General features: G+C 41.6%; 1 protein-coding gene across 1 annotated transcript in view; it reads left to right on the top strand.

Moving 5' to 3' along the window:
* adam19a (ADAM metallopeptidase domain 19a) overlaps positions 1–16,775 on the top strand; it is a 128,383-nt gene that overhangs the window by 20,564 nt on the left and 91,044 nt on the right. Inside the window, exon 2 of the mRNA XM_088638245.1 lies at positions 7,098–7,177. Coding sequence (XP_088494371.1) covers positions 7,098–7,177 — 80 coding nt within the window. The remainder of the gene's footprint in view (positions 1–7,097; positions 7,178–16,775) is intronic.

A 16,775-nucleotide genomic window follows, 5' to 3' on the forward strand; every position in this document is an offset into this window, starting at 1 on the left:
CCAGGGAAATAACATACGGCAAAATCTGCGTGTACCAGCCTCTTTCATTGATTGCCTTATTGTGCTCAAAAGGGGCAGCAGCCACAGCTGCAAGGTGTACTGGGTGCACCTGGGTGATGCTGTTGCAGAGGTGGCTGGTTTCTATACTTTCACTGGCTCAGCAGAGACTGTGGTCTACTGTGATGTAAGAGGTGTCATAGATACCTATAGTCATTGATTGAGTTAATGGGTTTAATATTCAATCTGTTAAGTTTAATAGATAAGTGCGCCAACAGCCGTATCACCCTGCAGCTCACAGCTGGCAACCCAGTGAAGCTCAGCAGGTGTGAGCCTGTTCAGTACCCGGAGGGGAGACTCCTGCGAAAAACGAAAGTTGCTGCTGGAAGAGGCGTTAATGGGGCCAGTGGGCGGCGCTCACCCTGCGGTCTGTGTGTGTCCTAATGCCCCAGTACAGTGACGGAGACACTATACTGTAAACAGGCGCCGTCCTTCGGATGAGACGTAAAACTGGGGCCCTGACTCTCTGTGGTCAATAAAAATCCCAGGGTGTTTCTCAAAAACAGTAGGGTTTGGCATTCTGGCCAAATTTCCCATTGCCCTTTATCAATCATGGCCTCCTAATAATCCCTATCTATGAATTGGCTTCATCAGTCTGTTCTCCTCCCCACTGATAGCTGATGTGTGGGGAGCGTTCTGGCGCACTATGGCTGCCGTCACATCATCCAGGTGGAGCTGCACATTGGTGGTGGTGGAGGGGAGTCCCCATTACCTGTAAAGCGCTTTGAGTGGAGTGTCCAGAAAAGTGCTACAGTATATAAGTATAAACAATTAAGTGTGTTCCTATTATATTATTTGCTTATTCATTAAAATCATTTGTTTCCATCCAGATGCAATGTTTCATGAAGGGATCTTATATTTAAAAGCAAACTGTAACCTCTTATAGAGGAAATGAACAGTTTAGTTCTACTCTTGTGTCTGAGTGGCTTTGACAGTACTTAAGCATGAACACACCCATACTGGTTTCCTGAATTGAAAGCTCATATTCTGTGTAAGAAAGGACAGGAAAAAAATATTTTTGAACTAGGATACTGAGTTTACATACAGTTGCCTTTAATCTTCAGAATACTGGGACTTGTTTCTGTACACAATGCCTTCCTTAGAAACAAACCTCAGGCTTTTTGTACCACATCCACCCATTTTCTGTACCTTTATGTCCAGTACAGGGTCGCGGGGAAGCCAGAGCCTGTATTCGGTCAGCAGTTGGTGCAAGATGGGGTACACCCTAGACAGAACACCAGTCCATCACAGGGCACACACAGACACACACACTCACATACCCTGGACAGGACACCAGTCCATCACAGGGCACACCGGGACACACACACTCACATACCCTGGACAAGACACCAGTCCATCACAGGGCACACACAGATACACACACACATACCCTGGACAGGACACCAGTCCATCACAGGGCACACACAGACACACTCATATACCCTGGACAGGACACCGGTCCAGTCCATCACAGGACACACACAGACACACACACTCACATACCCTGGACAGGACACCAGTCCATCACAGGGCACACACAGACACACACACTCACATACCCTGGACAGGACACCAGTCCATCACAGGGCACACACACACACATACCCTGGACAGGACACAAGTCCATCACAGGGCACACACAGACACACTCATATACCCTGGACAGGACACCGGTCCAGTCCATCACAGGACACACACAGACACACACACTCACATACCCTGGACAGGACACCAGTCCATCACAGGGCACACACAGACACACACACTCACATACCCTGGACAGGACACCAGTCCATCACAGGGCACACACACTCACATACCCTGGACAGGACACCAGTCCATCACAGGGCACACACACTCACATACCCTGGACAGGACACCAGTCCATCACAGGGCACACACACTCACATACCCTGGACAGGACACCAGTCCATCACAGGACACACACAGACACACACACTCACACTAGGGCCAGTTTTCCCAGAAGCCAATTAATCTACCAGTGTGTGTTTGGACTGTAGGAGGAAACCGGAGCACCTGGAGGAAACTCATGCAAACACAGGAAGGACATTAAATAACAGTCTTCTTTAATTATATCACAGAAATTGAGGAAAGACAAAGCAAGTGCATATATATTTTAGCTGTACATTTGTAATGCAAAACAAACAACACGTTGTGCAGTTGAATCACGCCACAACACAATGCTTCATTCTTAAAGACAATTTCTCTTGAGCCACACCTCGTTTAACCCAATTAATAACACAGATACAAAAAAACCCAAAGAAATGGCTGTGAGGGTTAGTCACAAATTGTCATTAAAAAAGAATTAAAATTGGATCAATTAGAATTGTTGTCAGCTGTTACACAGCAGCCTACCTTTTGAAACAATGAAACAATCAGCTTGCATCCTTAATTCTGTATTATAGTGCACTGGGAAGAGGCTGAATGAACCTGAGCTCCTAATTGATTCGTTTTATGGGCACAACAGACTTTAAAAGCAACGCGTTTGCGGAGGAAAGATGATACCCTAATAATCCAGTGTTCAGCAGCATAAAAGGAATTCTCACCCAGCTAAACACAAACTAAGACGACAAGGAGTATGTTGTATGACATATACATATCAGTGTCTCTCAGGTTTTAATTTGGTTTAACACCCTTGTTCATAGCAAGTCATAGCAAGTTTGCTTCTTTATGTTGCCTTGTTCTAGCCTATTTTTCAGACTTCCGGAGTACCAGTAGCATAAGGGTTTAAGTCAAAGTTTGAGGAAATAGCCTTTTCAAAATTGCTGGATTGTCTCCCTGATTGTGCCCAGACTTTGCGTCATGACTATCTGTGAAGCCAATATCTCCAGCAAGAGTCAGCATCCAACAGTGAGTAAGCTGCAGAAACTGATCAACAGCTCTGGACCACATTGCTGGGCTGTATTAAATAATAATAATAATAATAATAATAATAATAATAATAATAATAATACTCTCATGGGCATCTGAATACTGCATGTACAGCAAAGTCAGTAGTTTCTGAATATTAGGAGTTTTTCCAAGTAAGGAAATATATACAGTAAGAATTCCTTGGCACTATTTATAAAGATCCAGTATAAATTATACTGATACAATATGTTTCATATTTTCCCATTTCATTCTTAATATCTTTCAGAAATTTACATTTTCAGATAATTTCAAATGAATCTTGGAGCAATGTTAGTCCCCATATTTCCAGAAATCCCTGCAGATTATCAATTAATCGGGGTTTGGTGCTGGTGTAAATCATGAAGGACTTAAGATCCATTTCTTGAGGAAAAGCTGATCACCACTGTAAATGTTAGGTGCAAACCAATACTTTGGTTTTGAGTTTTTATCAATGCATTTTTTTTAAATTGTTTGTACTGTAGTAGATTACTTTTTCATGCTTTTGACTATACTTTATTAGTCACGTTTAATCTCCCAGTGCGTCAATGTTTTTTAGTTGTTTGTTAATACCAAGAGCAAAATTGGAAGCAGTTGAAAGCCTAATTTCCTGCAACCCTAGTTCATCTTCCTCTGGCCTGACACGGAGCTGTGTGCGTTCTGCGATCTCCTAGAGGGTGAATTAAAGTTGCAGTAGGCAGGAGCCAAGGTCCCCAACATGAACACCCTTCTTCCGTCTATGAAGTGCAGATCTCACCGAACTCCTCTGAGCCGCCGCCCACTGAGGCCCCTGTCAGACAAGGAGTGTGCGGCCGATGTCTGTCACATGACTGGGAACCCCATCACCCGCAGTGGCTCAAGGATCCCCAAGGATCCATCTGGGCCTCAAAGTAAAGGCCTCAATAAATTAAAACCATCATCCCTGGGATCTGTAATTAATAAAGCGGTTTACAGGTAATGGTTTCTCCCCTCCACCACCACCAGTGTGCAGCCCCACCTGGATGATGTGACGGCAGCCATAGTGCGCCAGAACGCTCACCACACATCAGCTCTCAGTGGGGAGCAGAGTGATGAAGCCAATCCACACCTTCCCAAAGGTGCTTAGCCTGGAAAACAAATGGTACAACTTCGGAAATGACATCAAAGCACAGCACCTGCCAAATGTTTAACAGTGACCTAATGTTGGCTTGTGTGTCCAGGCGTTTCCTCATACATGTAGTAAATGTGTCAATTTAGTTAGTGAATCGCGACCCTTTAGTTAAATCGATGTGTGGGTGTTCTGCAGCTTTCCTGTTTCTGTTAGGATTGTTCATTAGTGTTTGAATAAATAAATAAAAAATTTAAGAACACCTTTATAAACTCTACACAACACAATGTAACAACCTGCATGAAAGCCATACAGCAAAATAGAACCTGCTCAGAAACCTGTCAGGGCCACGGTTTCTGAGCTGCAAGAACGTCCTTGAGCGCTCAAGTCCTTCATCATTTTCACCTGACTTCCCTCTTCCTAGAGTTTGCTCTTTGGTTTGTTAGCTGTCTCGTGATGACCTCAAATTCACACCTCCTCCCTGTCGTGTCACTGGGACGGTGTCGTGTCGTGTTGTGTGGCACGTATGGAGGAATAATATCTGGCGCACATTCCCCTAAAGCATTTCTGAATGTGCCTTCTAACTGATTCGTCTCACCAGCAAATGCAGCGCTAGCAGTGTCTAAGACGCTGTGTGGGACAGGCCGAACTGTTGGACGTGTGTTTGTACTTAGAGATAATGATGAAGAGGATGCAATTATGGATGTTTTTTTTAAAAGATGGTACTAAATATATGTCTTCATTGTTAAATTTCATTTAAAACATTTTGAGGCCAAATAATACCTATTTTAAAGAAGAAACTACCAAGCAGCAATTTTTCAAACTATCGGTATACAATGGCTCTCACAATAAGCCACAGGCTTTTAGGTTGTATGATCACTACACAACTGGCAATTACCCACTGCCTTATCATTTACAAAGTGATGTGTGATTCCCATATTGAGACCTATATTTCTAATAAAGAGTACAGTATTTTAAGCATCTTTATAATACCATATTTTGATAATCACAGTCTAATGCTTTAAAAATAGTTTTTTTGAGGTGGTTCAATATTTCTGTTTTGTCATTAGCTGTCAGCATTGTTTGAATGATGAAGAAAGGCGTTTTTGTGCGTGTAACTTGATGGAAGTCAAAGTTGGAACCATTGCAATATAAAATTAAGTTTTTCATTTTCAAAGTTTCCTTTGTACAGGCTGTGTTTTTTTCTGTGTGGGCTGATAGTAAGGCCAATAGCTGCAATAGCCCATTTAGTGAGCTTTTCCTGACTCCCAGAAAAATACATCTTGATTGTTCTTAAGAACAAAAAAGAACCAATTCCCTTGTACTGTACTGTAGCTATTTGTATTACCACAGATATAATTTAACACATGCTATAATGACTTCATCCCGTTTGTTTAAGATATACCGAAATATGCGGCTTAGACCATGAGAATTTCTTTTTTCCCTTATATAGCAAAAAGATTTCTAATACTGTTTTCCCACCCTGTCTATGATCTGTTTCAGATTCTTACAGCTTTAACTCATAAATGAGAAAAGGTTGCTAACACATAAGGTCTTGTGTATTATCATTTCATAAAATATTAGTCTAACAACATTCAGAATCCTTTTATGACCATTACCCAAAACTGTACAACAACACGTACTGTAGGTTTCACAATAAGGCAAACTCTAATGTTAAGCTTAACCCTAATACAGTTACTCCAGCCCTAACTCTATGACATACTGAATGTGTGCTTTGAGGAATGTTTCAAACACTTATTTTTGTGACACAGCTTTTATAACAATAGTCCTAAAGGATTACAAATTACAACACACGTAGCCAGTGCTCAAATACGCAAGCCAGATTACCAAATCATATTAAGATATCTTAAAAAATTTATAGATATCAAAATATGTAAATGTGTCTTAAATGATTTCGAGATCTCTTCATATATTAAAAGATATCTGTAAAATCATTTAGGGATATCTCTAAATGATCATTTGGTTTGTCATACTTGAGGTGCAAAAAAAGAGCTGGTGCCCCCTTTCCCCCAATTACTAAAAATAATGTCGGTAAAATATGGCAACAGTTTGTTAGTTCGCTGGTATAAATATCACAGCTGAGAAGCCCCGTATTTGGCCATGGATTGTAAAAACAGAAATCTGCCCCACTTGGTTGTGGATTTATCCTGATGAATTAGAGAAAAACCGATCCCCATATTCTGTCAGAGAAGAACTCTCTTCCAGTTTATCTTGGAAGTGATAAAAAAGCTGTGCTGGACAGACAACAAGCTCACAATTTTTTGTGATCTCAACTCAAGGTATTAACGTATTTAAAAAGCACATCCATGTTAGAGTGCTCAGCCTTGCGGAATATAATCAGATGTACTGTGAATCTAACATGATTAATTTGTAGGTAGGAGAGCTATTAGAGGATTTATTTAGTTCTGTGAACCCTTATAAAGTACTGGGACTCAACAAGAAGTGCTTTGACTCAAAAATTCAAGCACTGCATTGAATTGCCACGTCTCTGAAGGTATTACGCAGGCCACATTCAAGTAAAGCACGAAAAAAAGTCAAATTTTTTGTTTCATGGAAATGTATTCTAAAGTAACAGTTCATTTAACTTGAGAAAGTATCAATAGCTCATTAGCTTGAGATATTGAGATCATACAGGGGGAGACAATACACTGTAAGACCGTGTTTTAGGGATTTGTTTTAGCAGATCTTGGAGTGTCTGTATAACATCGCCAAATAACATTGTATAACTTTGTCAAATCTTCAGTTTCAGCTCATTGTGATTACTTTGCACTTTGTCTGGATACTGGTTCATCACAGCTGGTAGTAAGACAATGTGCACAGGGGCTGGGGCTTCAGGTCATTACATTATCTAAAAGACCTGTCTCTCTCAGTGTACCAAAGTATCAGCTATGCACTGCACGAGCCAGCACTACAGTCTTTGAATTTCGTGCCACATTTGCAGGTAGACTTACTGAGCACATCAAGAAACACCAAAAGCCTCCCTGTTTCCTGTCCAGTAATCCTGGTGTTTTTGTTTGCCTGGCAGGGGACCTCCGAGGACAAACCTTCATTCCATACTGGCTCTCCGAGGGACGGACCAGACGAGCAGCTGGGGCCCAGTTTCAGGTCAGATGCTGGCTAAATGACAATACCTGTAATGTCTATACCATGAGCCTAACCGCAGCAGACAGAAACAAGCATTGGAAGGTTTTTCCCTTGCTCTGCTTTCAGCTGGTGTTTATACACACACACAAAAGGACATGTCAAAATCCTTGACATTTCTTGGCATTTCAAAACGAGACATTAAATGATGAAATTACAGCTAAGAAAGAGTAATAGCAAGTCTTACTGCATTTAACTTGTGATTGTCACTTTTTCACAATGAAGAGGGATCTCAGAGCTCAGAACTGAATGCCATTCTTTTGAATACAAATAACCACTTTGGGCTGAAATAAAAGTTTGTGAAGCAGATTTTAAAATAAAAGTGCCTTTTTAAGTAATGGCAGGACTTAAAAATGGCAGTTTTAGAAAATCCAGTTATTAATAAATCTGACGATTCAGTTGTCATTGTGATGAAGTGTTGCTTTAAAGACACACAGCTCTTCTCTCCAACATGCAATCACTGTTTAAGACCTGGATGTACAGAATTTTGTAAAGCTCGTGTTTTAGATTATTCAATTTTTTAATACTTGTATTGTATTTCTTTTGAAAACTGAATCTTTCAAACACATTTTAATGTATGTTTCAGATACTGTATACAGTATATATAACTGGACAAGCTCTGTTTCACAGCCACATACTGTGTTTTGTAAACCTGAGACAGCCAACCATGTTTTTTTTTTTAAATTCCATTAGGTGTAATAATTAGACTTTCGCTGTTTAACCAATTTATCTGCCAGATTTTAGTGATTCAGTCATTAATTAGAAATAAATTTATCATTTTCTTCTCTTGGAAGACAGGACATTAACACAATCAACCCTAAATACAAACCGAGAAACGTGATTTCAGAGTAGGCAACACACTGAAAGTAAAACAGTAATGTATCCTTTGTTCTAACAATTTCAGTCGTTAATGAAAAGAGCTGACAGCAGATTGTCTGAAACTCTGCGATGACAAGGATTTGGCAATAATTAAGATGCACACCAGGCGTGTTCACTACAACACTGAGAAACTCTAGAAGCAGAACTGGCAGATGTTACACTATGAGTTTTATGAACCTGCATTTTGCTCAAAAGTAACTTAAATGGATGGTAGAAATCCTGGCTCCAGGTGGTTACAGGAGCAATTCTGTATTCTGAACAAAAGCACCATGACAAAAACACTCATATGTTGTGGCATAAATTATTTTTTCAAAGCTCGCTGCCTGACCGAAATAATATCAGTGGTCCAGATATCACTAGCTTCACCACTTGCAGACACAGTTCGAATCGACTAGCGGAAGGAGAAAGAGCTCTTCTGCACGATAGAGGCCGCTTTCGTGCTGTTGGAATGAATTGGGACGGGTGTGCTCCGTGGTGTAAGTGTAAGAAGATGGAAAGAGAAAGTGAGGGTGATAGAGGCAGCATCTGCTGTCGCAGAACATAATCACGCAGCAGCAATAAATTAAGCAACAAAGATAAGTCAATGGCTTAGTAGCGGCTGTAATGGGGTTGTTAGCCTTTGCATCTCTTCCTTACAAATTCAGAATACGTGCTCCCTTTTGTAGGGGCCGCCTCCTGATGTGTGTGAAAGGGTGGCTGGTGGCAATGAGACATGCTTGCCCTGGCAGGGAAAGTTGTGCAGGGTAGCAGTGGATGGGTCCTGCAGCGTGCCGATCCCAGCCAGCGACTCTCAGTAAGCACAGGTTACTGTGCGGTCCTTTGTAAGTCCTCTGGGTTGACTGTGCAAGGATTACTCTGCATTGCAGGTGACGTGCACAGTCAACCCAGGGCATTTCCTCAGAATGAACTGTGAAACACAGAGCAGGGGGCACTAGTGTTACACCAGGCCCGTAGGTAGAAAGAAAAAGAAAAAGAGTCCGATTAGCAGTAAAGATTACAGAGTTTATTATGTGATCAGGTCTAGGCTGGAGACAGGAGGGGATAAGACTTTATTGATGATAGTTAGATATCTATACAGATAGGGTGATAGATAGTTAGCGAGTGTCGCAAACAGGAACCGGAAGCGAACTGGGAAAGTAACTCCTGGAAACGCCTGACACCAAGAACAAACACACACTCCTGTGAGCCGACTCAATGTCAGAGCCCTGAGGAATGGTTCTTAACGAGGTTGATAAGCCTGGCCTGATCTCGTTAGAGGTGGTCCTGATGAGCGCCTTGGTGATGGAGGGTGCTGATGCAGGAGAACTGGAGCTCATCCAGGCATCACAAATAGACAATAGATGGATAGAATCCAGTGCCTCCCGCTCAAAAGGAGCAAGTTCTCTCTCACTGTTGTCTTTCATGTTGCTCTGCACGGGGGTTTCTCACTGGTCTTCTAGTTTTACCTGCCCCTGTGTGGGTCCAGCTCTCCACAGGAGTCTTAGTACAATACAGGAATATTTCCATGGAATAAGGATGACCCCTGTGTGCAAGGTATTGTATTTTTTTTTATTGCAAGGTGGTAATCAAGCCATTAACAAGACTAAAACTCTTTTTATGGTGTTAAAATTCAATTGATTTGCAGTATTTAAAAAATAATATTTCCTAAACATGAAATCAATTTATTTTGTGACCGCTGGTACTTTAATTCCAGTTGTGTGCGCCACTTTCTTCAGGATCTTAATGCTGTTTCCACTCCACAGCTGCATGAATATAGCAGCCTATAAATTTCCCCTCTGTCTCTTGGCGATGCAGTCTTGACTAATTGAATTCAAATGGAGCTTCTGGAATACCCTTGTACCCAAGAGAAATGCTATTTGTAGCAGAAATCCACAAAAAAACATTAATATGTATGCTATAGATTTCAGTATACTCCCTTTTGAAAGGTGCTTGAGAGAGACAGTGTAAAAATGTTAGGAGCCAGATATTAATGCAAAGCACAGAAGGCCTCAATCACATGGGCACCATTTGATTTTGGAAAGTCTCAAAACATAAAATCGTGGCTGTGTTCATTTCGACAACTTTCTCCATGGCTTTCTTTATAGTGTAATCTGACTGTGGTTTCCCAATGGACACGGCCACGTATCAATACCTCTTTCTTACGTGAAAGTGCTTTACTTAACTTGGATTGCTGCATATCTATTGGTTTCCCCTTGAGATTTTCTTTGTTGAAAACTTCTCTCTGTCCCAGTTAGTGGGAAGCCTGACATGTCTGCGAAACTCTTCCTTCTTTTTGCACTGCTGCGTTTTGAACATAATCAGAGTTGACCCTCTGTAGAGAGGTGACAAGCTCTGCAGAGCCCTGCTCTTTCCTATCAGTGGCCATCACATTACGTGGAGCATGTTATGCCAATAGTGCTATTTAGTGGCTCCGTACTATTAAACATGTCATACAGTGCATACTGTATGGTCACAATATCTCTGCCTTTGCACTAACGAAATATGAGACAAATTTTATCTTGTGTGTGTTTATACAAGGCAGCTACTAGGCTTAGCTAACTAAAAATAGCTGAGTATTACCATACTCAGTAATAATAATAATAATAAACTTTATTTTATATAGCGCCTTTAAAGGTGGCTTCTCAAAGCGCTTTACAGGATGACAATAACAATAAATAAGAAGACTACAACAATAAATAAGACAATTTCACAAGACAGGACACAATTATAATTACAACAATACAACAATAACAATAGAGGAGACCGTGGAAGATGGTATTAAGAAGAGCAGAGGGGTGAAGAATGGAACCAGTTAAGTAAAGGCTTTTCTGAAAAGGAGGGTTTTGAGTCTGGATTTGAAGGAGTTTAGAGAAGGTGACTCTCTAATATCCTTGGGCAAGGAGTTCCAGAGCTTGGGGGCATAGCAGGAGAAGGCCCTGTCGCCCATACAATGTAGACGGGCTTGGGGGACAGTAAGGAGGGCAGAATTTGAAGAGCGGAGGTTGCGAGGTGGGGAGTAGGGCGATAAAAGTTCAGACAGGTATTGAGGTGCCAAGCCATGTAAAGCCTTGTAGGTGAGCATGAGGATTTTAAAGTCTACGCGGAATTTGACCGGAAGCCAGTGCAAGGACTCCAGGATAGGAGTAATGTGAACACTTGCACTAGATCTGGTCAGGATTCTGGCTGCTGAATTTTGGACATACTGCAGCTTGTTCAGAGTAGATTTAGATACCCCAGGGAGCAGAGCATTGCAGTAGTCAATTCGAGAGAATACAAATATGTTGATCAGCTTTTCAGCCACAGTTAATGATAGCATAGGGCGTAGTCTTGCGATATTTCTAAGGTGAAAAAAAGATGTTTTGACAGTATGCTGTACATGTGGGTCGAATGTTAAGCCAGAATCGAATATAACCCCAAGGTTTTTCAATTTTGATTGGAGCTCAAGTACAGAGCCATCTACAGACAGGGTTACAGGACTGGCTTTACGAAGTTGATGGGGGGTACCAATAAGCATGACTTCAGTCTTGTCACAGTTAAGATGAAGGAAGTTTTGAGTCATCCAAATTTTTATGTCAGAGATGCAATTAGATAGAATAGAGACAGCATTAGTCAGGGTGAAGACCATTTTGAGGGCAATTGCATGAAGTCAGTGTTTTCTGGCCCAGTATGTCGTTTGCGTCCATTCATGCCATGAGGAGCAGGCTCCCCTACGACTGAGCTCTGTTTTAATCCCATGACTGCCCTAGTCTCCCCTGCTCTGTCATCTGGCTTTCATTACGGAGTGATCACAGGCCAAAACAATTTAAAACACATGGGCGCCTGGTAACCTGGAGCTCAGACCTTCCAGTGTCTCAGCCCTGCGTGCCTCAGTGCCCGCAGGGTTACCACAAGAAATGTCTGCTATTAGCTGGGTTTGCAGTTTGTACTTGCAAGGATCCTGGACAGAAACTGAAGCAAACGTTGCCTGACTAGTCATCGTGTATTCTTAAAGAGCTGGCCTTTTTCAGTCCCTTCACCCATCTGAACCGGACTGCTGGCTGCATTCTTGTTTGTACAGCGCCCTCATTATACAACAGAGTTAAGGTGCAGAAAAACTCTAGAACTGTGTTTCGGTTCATTTCTGCATTTTTCTGCAAGGAAAAAAAATCCAAAATTGATTTTCTGAAATTTTATGGACCTAAAAATCATTTCAGGTTCTGCAGATACGGATTGATATGAAATAATTCATGAAAAGATCAGAACTGCTATGGATGACAGGATACCAATCTGCCCATCTAGCTCATTTGTTGTCTCTCCCAGTACTTTTGTGTCTAATTACACATTGCTTACAGTGTTTCACACTGAAGGGAGCCGAAGGGAGCAGCAACTGCGGTATTTCTCGGTTGTATAGAATTGATACATAATGTCTGCAGGGCCTGTTGACATCTGCAGAATAGAATAAGACTTGCTGTTTGAGGCCAGGTTTGAACTGTTCAATTTATGATTGTGTCTTAAAATCACTCTGCCTTACTATTAGAAACTGAATGCTTTATGTGTCAGTGCAAAATGTGCCGTGCTTTTCATATTTCCCTCAACAGCCGTATTAAATTCCAGAGCCAGGTTTAAGTGAAGAGTCCGTACAATCTTACCATTACTTGCACCTACAGGTAGTCGCCTGCTACAGCCAGACCTTTGAACCTTTACAGTTTGGAAAGTTATCCTGCTGAAGTTTTAAGGCAGTTACTGGCATGTATAAAAGATGTGTACGATGATGCTGGGATGGTATTTAGCATTGTGTTTAAGACTGAGCAGAGCTGACCTAGGATTGTCTGGCTCTAAGGCAAACGTACTGTCTGCTTAGCTGTAATTTAAACAACAGATGCGTCCATATGCTACTCATCTGCATCTGTGTTCCTTATATTCTCCGTGTGCATGACTGCCTGTTGTAGCTCTGGGAATTGTGGCTGCTGTGAAAATACTGTGAATTATTTGTCAGTGTCAGAAGCCTGTATACTTGCAGGAGGATAAAATGCACAGAATATTGAAATGTACATAAACACAACAGCTCACCTGCATGGGTCAGGAATCCTGTTTGGTGGCAGCGTGAGTAACTTAGTCTTTTGACTTTGCATTGAAATCCACCAAAGTTAGATTGCACAGCAAAGGAGTTGAATGTCTGTGAGCCAAGGGCAGCAGACCAGCCTTGAAATGAGGTTGCTTGAGCTCTCCACTCTTACGACTGTTTCCTCTATGGTAATTGTTAAACAGCGTGTATCACAGAATGACGTCACTTTTTTAGAAAAAAAGAAGGATGCCATTTTATGAAAACTGAGCAGAAATGTCAAAACTTGTTCAGGTGGGGAGCTGCGTCAGCATGCATACGCTGCAAAGGAACAAGTAAGAGGTTTATTCCATGCTGAAAAGAGAAGAAAGCTCACACCTGAAGAAGGCTCCACAGCCGAAACGTTGTGTTTTCTTTCTTCTCTTTTCAGCACGGAATAAACCTATTACTTGTTCCTGGTCAAAACTTGTGTCACCTTGTGGGCTATATACAGTACCTTGCTGCATGGAAGATATGGGCTTAGAATTGGGGACTACCAGGCAGAACTGAGATGATCCCAAGCACCAGCCACCATTATCTGTGTCTTTCACATGTCCCAGTGCAGAACACCGTGAAGGACCGAAATATTTTAATCTCAAGTGCACCTCAAGAATTCAAAGCCCTGATTTAAATTCATTATATATCCCTGACATCATTACATCAGTATGCAGTGTGACCATTGGCAGGCTGCTTCAAGGACTACCAAGGGTGTTCTTGTGTTCAATGATAGTCCACACCTCTCTGGCAGTTTGCTCCCGTCCAGCCCGCGTGCTTTTCCCTTGTGTTTCATCCTGGTGTGTCTCATTCTGTTGCCACTAAGGTCGAGAAACAGTTCTCGAGATTCAGGACATGAATGGGGAGATTGTAGCGGGGGGAGGTCAGACTCTGACTCCTGCTCATGTCTGCTAGTTACTGAAGGAAAGCTTCTCATTCAGTTGACAACATCTCTCGCATGAGAAGCCTGTCTTTAATTCTGCTGGCAGCAAACAGCCTATATTTGTTACACAGATGAGCATTATCATGTCCTCCCCTTTTCTAGTCTGATTGAAAACCTTGTCATTTTTATGGGCTTTATATACAGTATGCTGAAATTAATTTGCTATTTTCGCTCAGCTCGGCATAGACAATGCAGACAATGAGCCTGCTTCACTCACCACGTGATGTAGACTAAGTAAATGTCCATCACAAGGATAAAAAGTACAGCAAAACAAATAACCATAGTACTCATTGGTTTTCAAGTAAAACAGATCCGCTATGTCTTCATGGGCCTTTTAATGTTCAATTTCAAGAACAGTTTTCTTGTGCATCAGTATACTATATATATATATGAATACAAATTAATAACATTTTTCTGCTAATTAATGAATCATTAATACGATGTCTTGTTATCTTGTTCTCAGACATTACATTTGACCTTTACTGTAGGTTCCACATAATAATTCAAAATGTGCTGCACAAATCTTGCTTTATGGATAAACAGTGAGTAGGCGAGGACACAGCACACTTGAAAAGAGATTCATAACGCAGGAAGATATTGTAAAATTGCCTACTAAAAAAATCCAAATGTATCCTTTCAAATCCTTTTGCCAAATCTCAGTAGGTAGCATTAAAATGTGTAACTAGTGAATTTCTTCTGAAGAAAACACCCACGCGGTCACCAGACCTCTCTTACTGTGTCATTTCGCACCGTATAAATATACATGTACGAAAAGGAAACTATTTCCGAGTGTCGGATTTGTCTGTGGAATAACTGACATTTATTTCCCCTCCAACTATGCAGGGATTAGTGTAACAAGGAAATCAAACTATGAGATTAGTCCACTATGGTAAAAAGCTCCCAGGAGAAAGAAAATAACTGACTAAACACAAATGTCCAGTGAGCAGCAGTGTCCCTTTTGCTTGTCAGTTGCCTGCAAATCTTTGCGTTGTTAGAAGGGTATATTGTCTGCCCCTCTCCCCAGGACCGGCAGCCCGAGGGCTTGCTCAGGCAGAAGTCTTGGAGGCCTGTACAGTATACTCTCCCTAGTGAGAGTCTTTAAGCAGTGGTCTTACTGCATACCACTTGGCTATTACAAACTGTTTCTTAATATAGTAATTATCAAGTGTATTTTTAATATTAGACTGCAGGCTTGTAGTATTTAAATACAGGCTCAAACGTAATCTTTTGTTTAAATCAGACCCTGGGTGTGGATGTTTAAAGGTATTACTGTAGAATTTGATTTTTTTCAGGCAGAATTAGTCAAAATACATCCTTTTCCAGTTTTCCTGTCTGATAAATGTATCAGTTGTTTACAATGATGATGACTTGGTGAACAGGCAAGTTCCACTATGTTTCTAATGAAGCCTAATGCTGCTATATTAAATTAAGATGTCCAAGTTCATGAATCAGATGTTACAATTTTAGGAGCCTGATGGAAAAGTACTTCCCATGGTAGCCAGTTGAGTTCAGACTTTGATACTAAAGGACAGAGTACTATTTGTTCCATTACATGCTGTAAGTGTCCAAAATAATCTAGAAATTCTATATTAAGTACTATGGCAGACTGTGTGCAAGTGTCTGCAAATCACAATCTGCATACTGTACATACAGTACCCTTTGGTACAACCTTTGGTAATGTTTAATTCACACTAACAGTAATATCACTAAAAACGAGAGGAGGTCTTTGGGCTGATCTAGCTTATTTGCAGTAATTTGAAAGTAGCACGGGTACCAGCTACAGCAACATGGCTGGGTTGCTTGTTCCATGCTCACACAACTCTTTGAAGAAATGCATCCTGCATCGCACACCCTAAGCATGTATTATACTCTTAGACTAAAGAGCCTCTTACTAAACTGGAGTATTTAAGTTTCCCAGTCCTTGTTTTGAAACTTGGTGGAGGGAACAATACTGCATTTCTCTGACTTTTACTGCAGAAGACACTGTTTGCAGGATGTTCTGTGCTTATACTTGGCCAAAGACTTTGGGAAGCAGACAGTGTCATCTGTTAATTTTTACCATTGCTGCATTGCAAATGGCAAATGAAACTAGAATTTGAAAATTAATTACTTCATTAATTGCTTACACTTATATAGCGCTTTTCTGGACACCACCACCACTAATCTGCAGCCCCACCTGGATGATGCGACGGCAGCCATAGTGCGCCAGAACGCTCACCACACATCAGCTATCAGTGGGGAGGAGAGCAGAGTAATGAAGCCAATTCGGAGATGGGGATTATTAGGAGGCCATGATTAGTAAGGGCCAATGGAAAATTTGGTCAGGACGGCAGGGTTACACCCCTACTCTTTTCAAGAAACGCACTGGGATTTTAAATGACCACAGAGAGTCAGGACCTCGGATTTAAGTCTCATCCGAAGGATGGCGCCTGTTTACAGTATAGTGTCCCCGTCACTATACTGGGGCATTAGGACCCACATGGACCGCAGGGTGAGCGCCCCCTGCTGGCTCCACTAACACCTCTTCCAGCAGCAACCTTAGTTTTTCCCAGGAGGTCTCCCATCCAGGTACTGACCAGACTCACACCTGCTTAGCTTCATTAGGTTGCTAGTTGTGAGTTGCAGAGTGATATGGTGGTGTTTCTCAGTTTTCAGTGACACAGTTACCTCCGTACTGTTCCAGTCCA

The sequence above is a fragment of the Lepisosteus platostomus genome, chromosome 1, assembly GCF_059453375.1.
Source record: "Lepisosteus platostomus isolate fLepPlt1 chromosome 1, fLepPlt1.hap1, whole genome shotgun sequence".
NCBI lineage: Eukaryota > Metazoa > Chordata > Actinopteri > Semionotiformes > Lepisosteidae > Lepisosteus > Lepisosteus platostomus.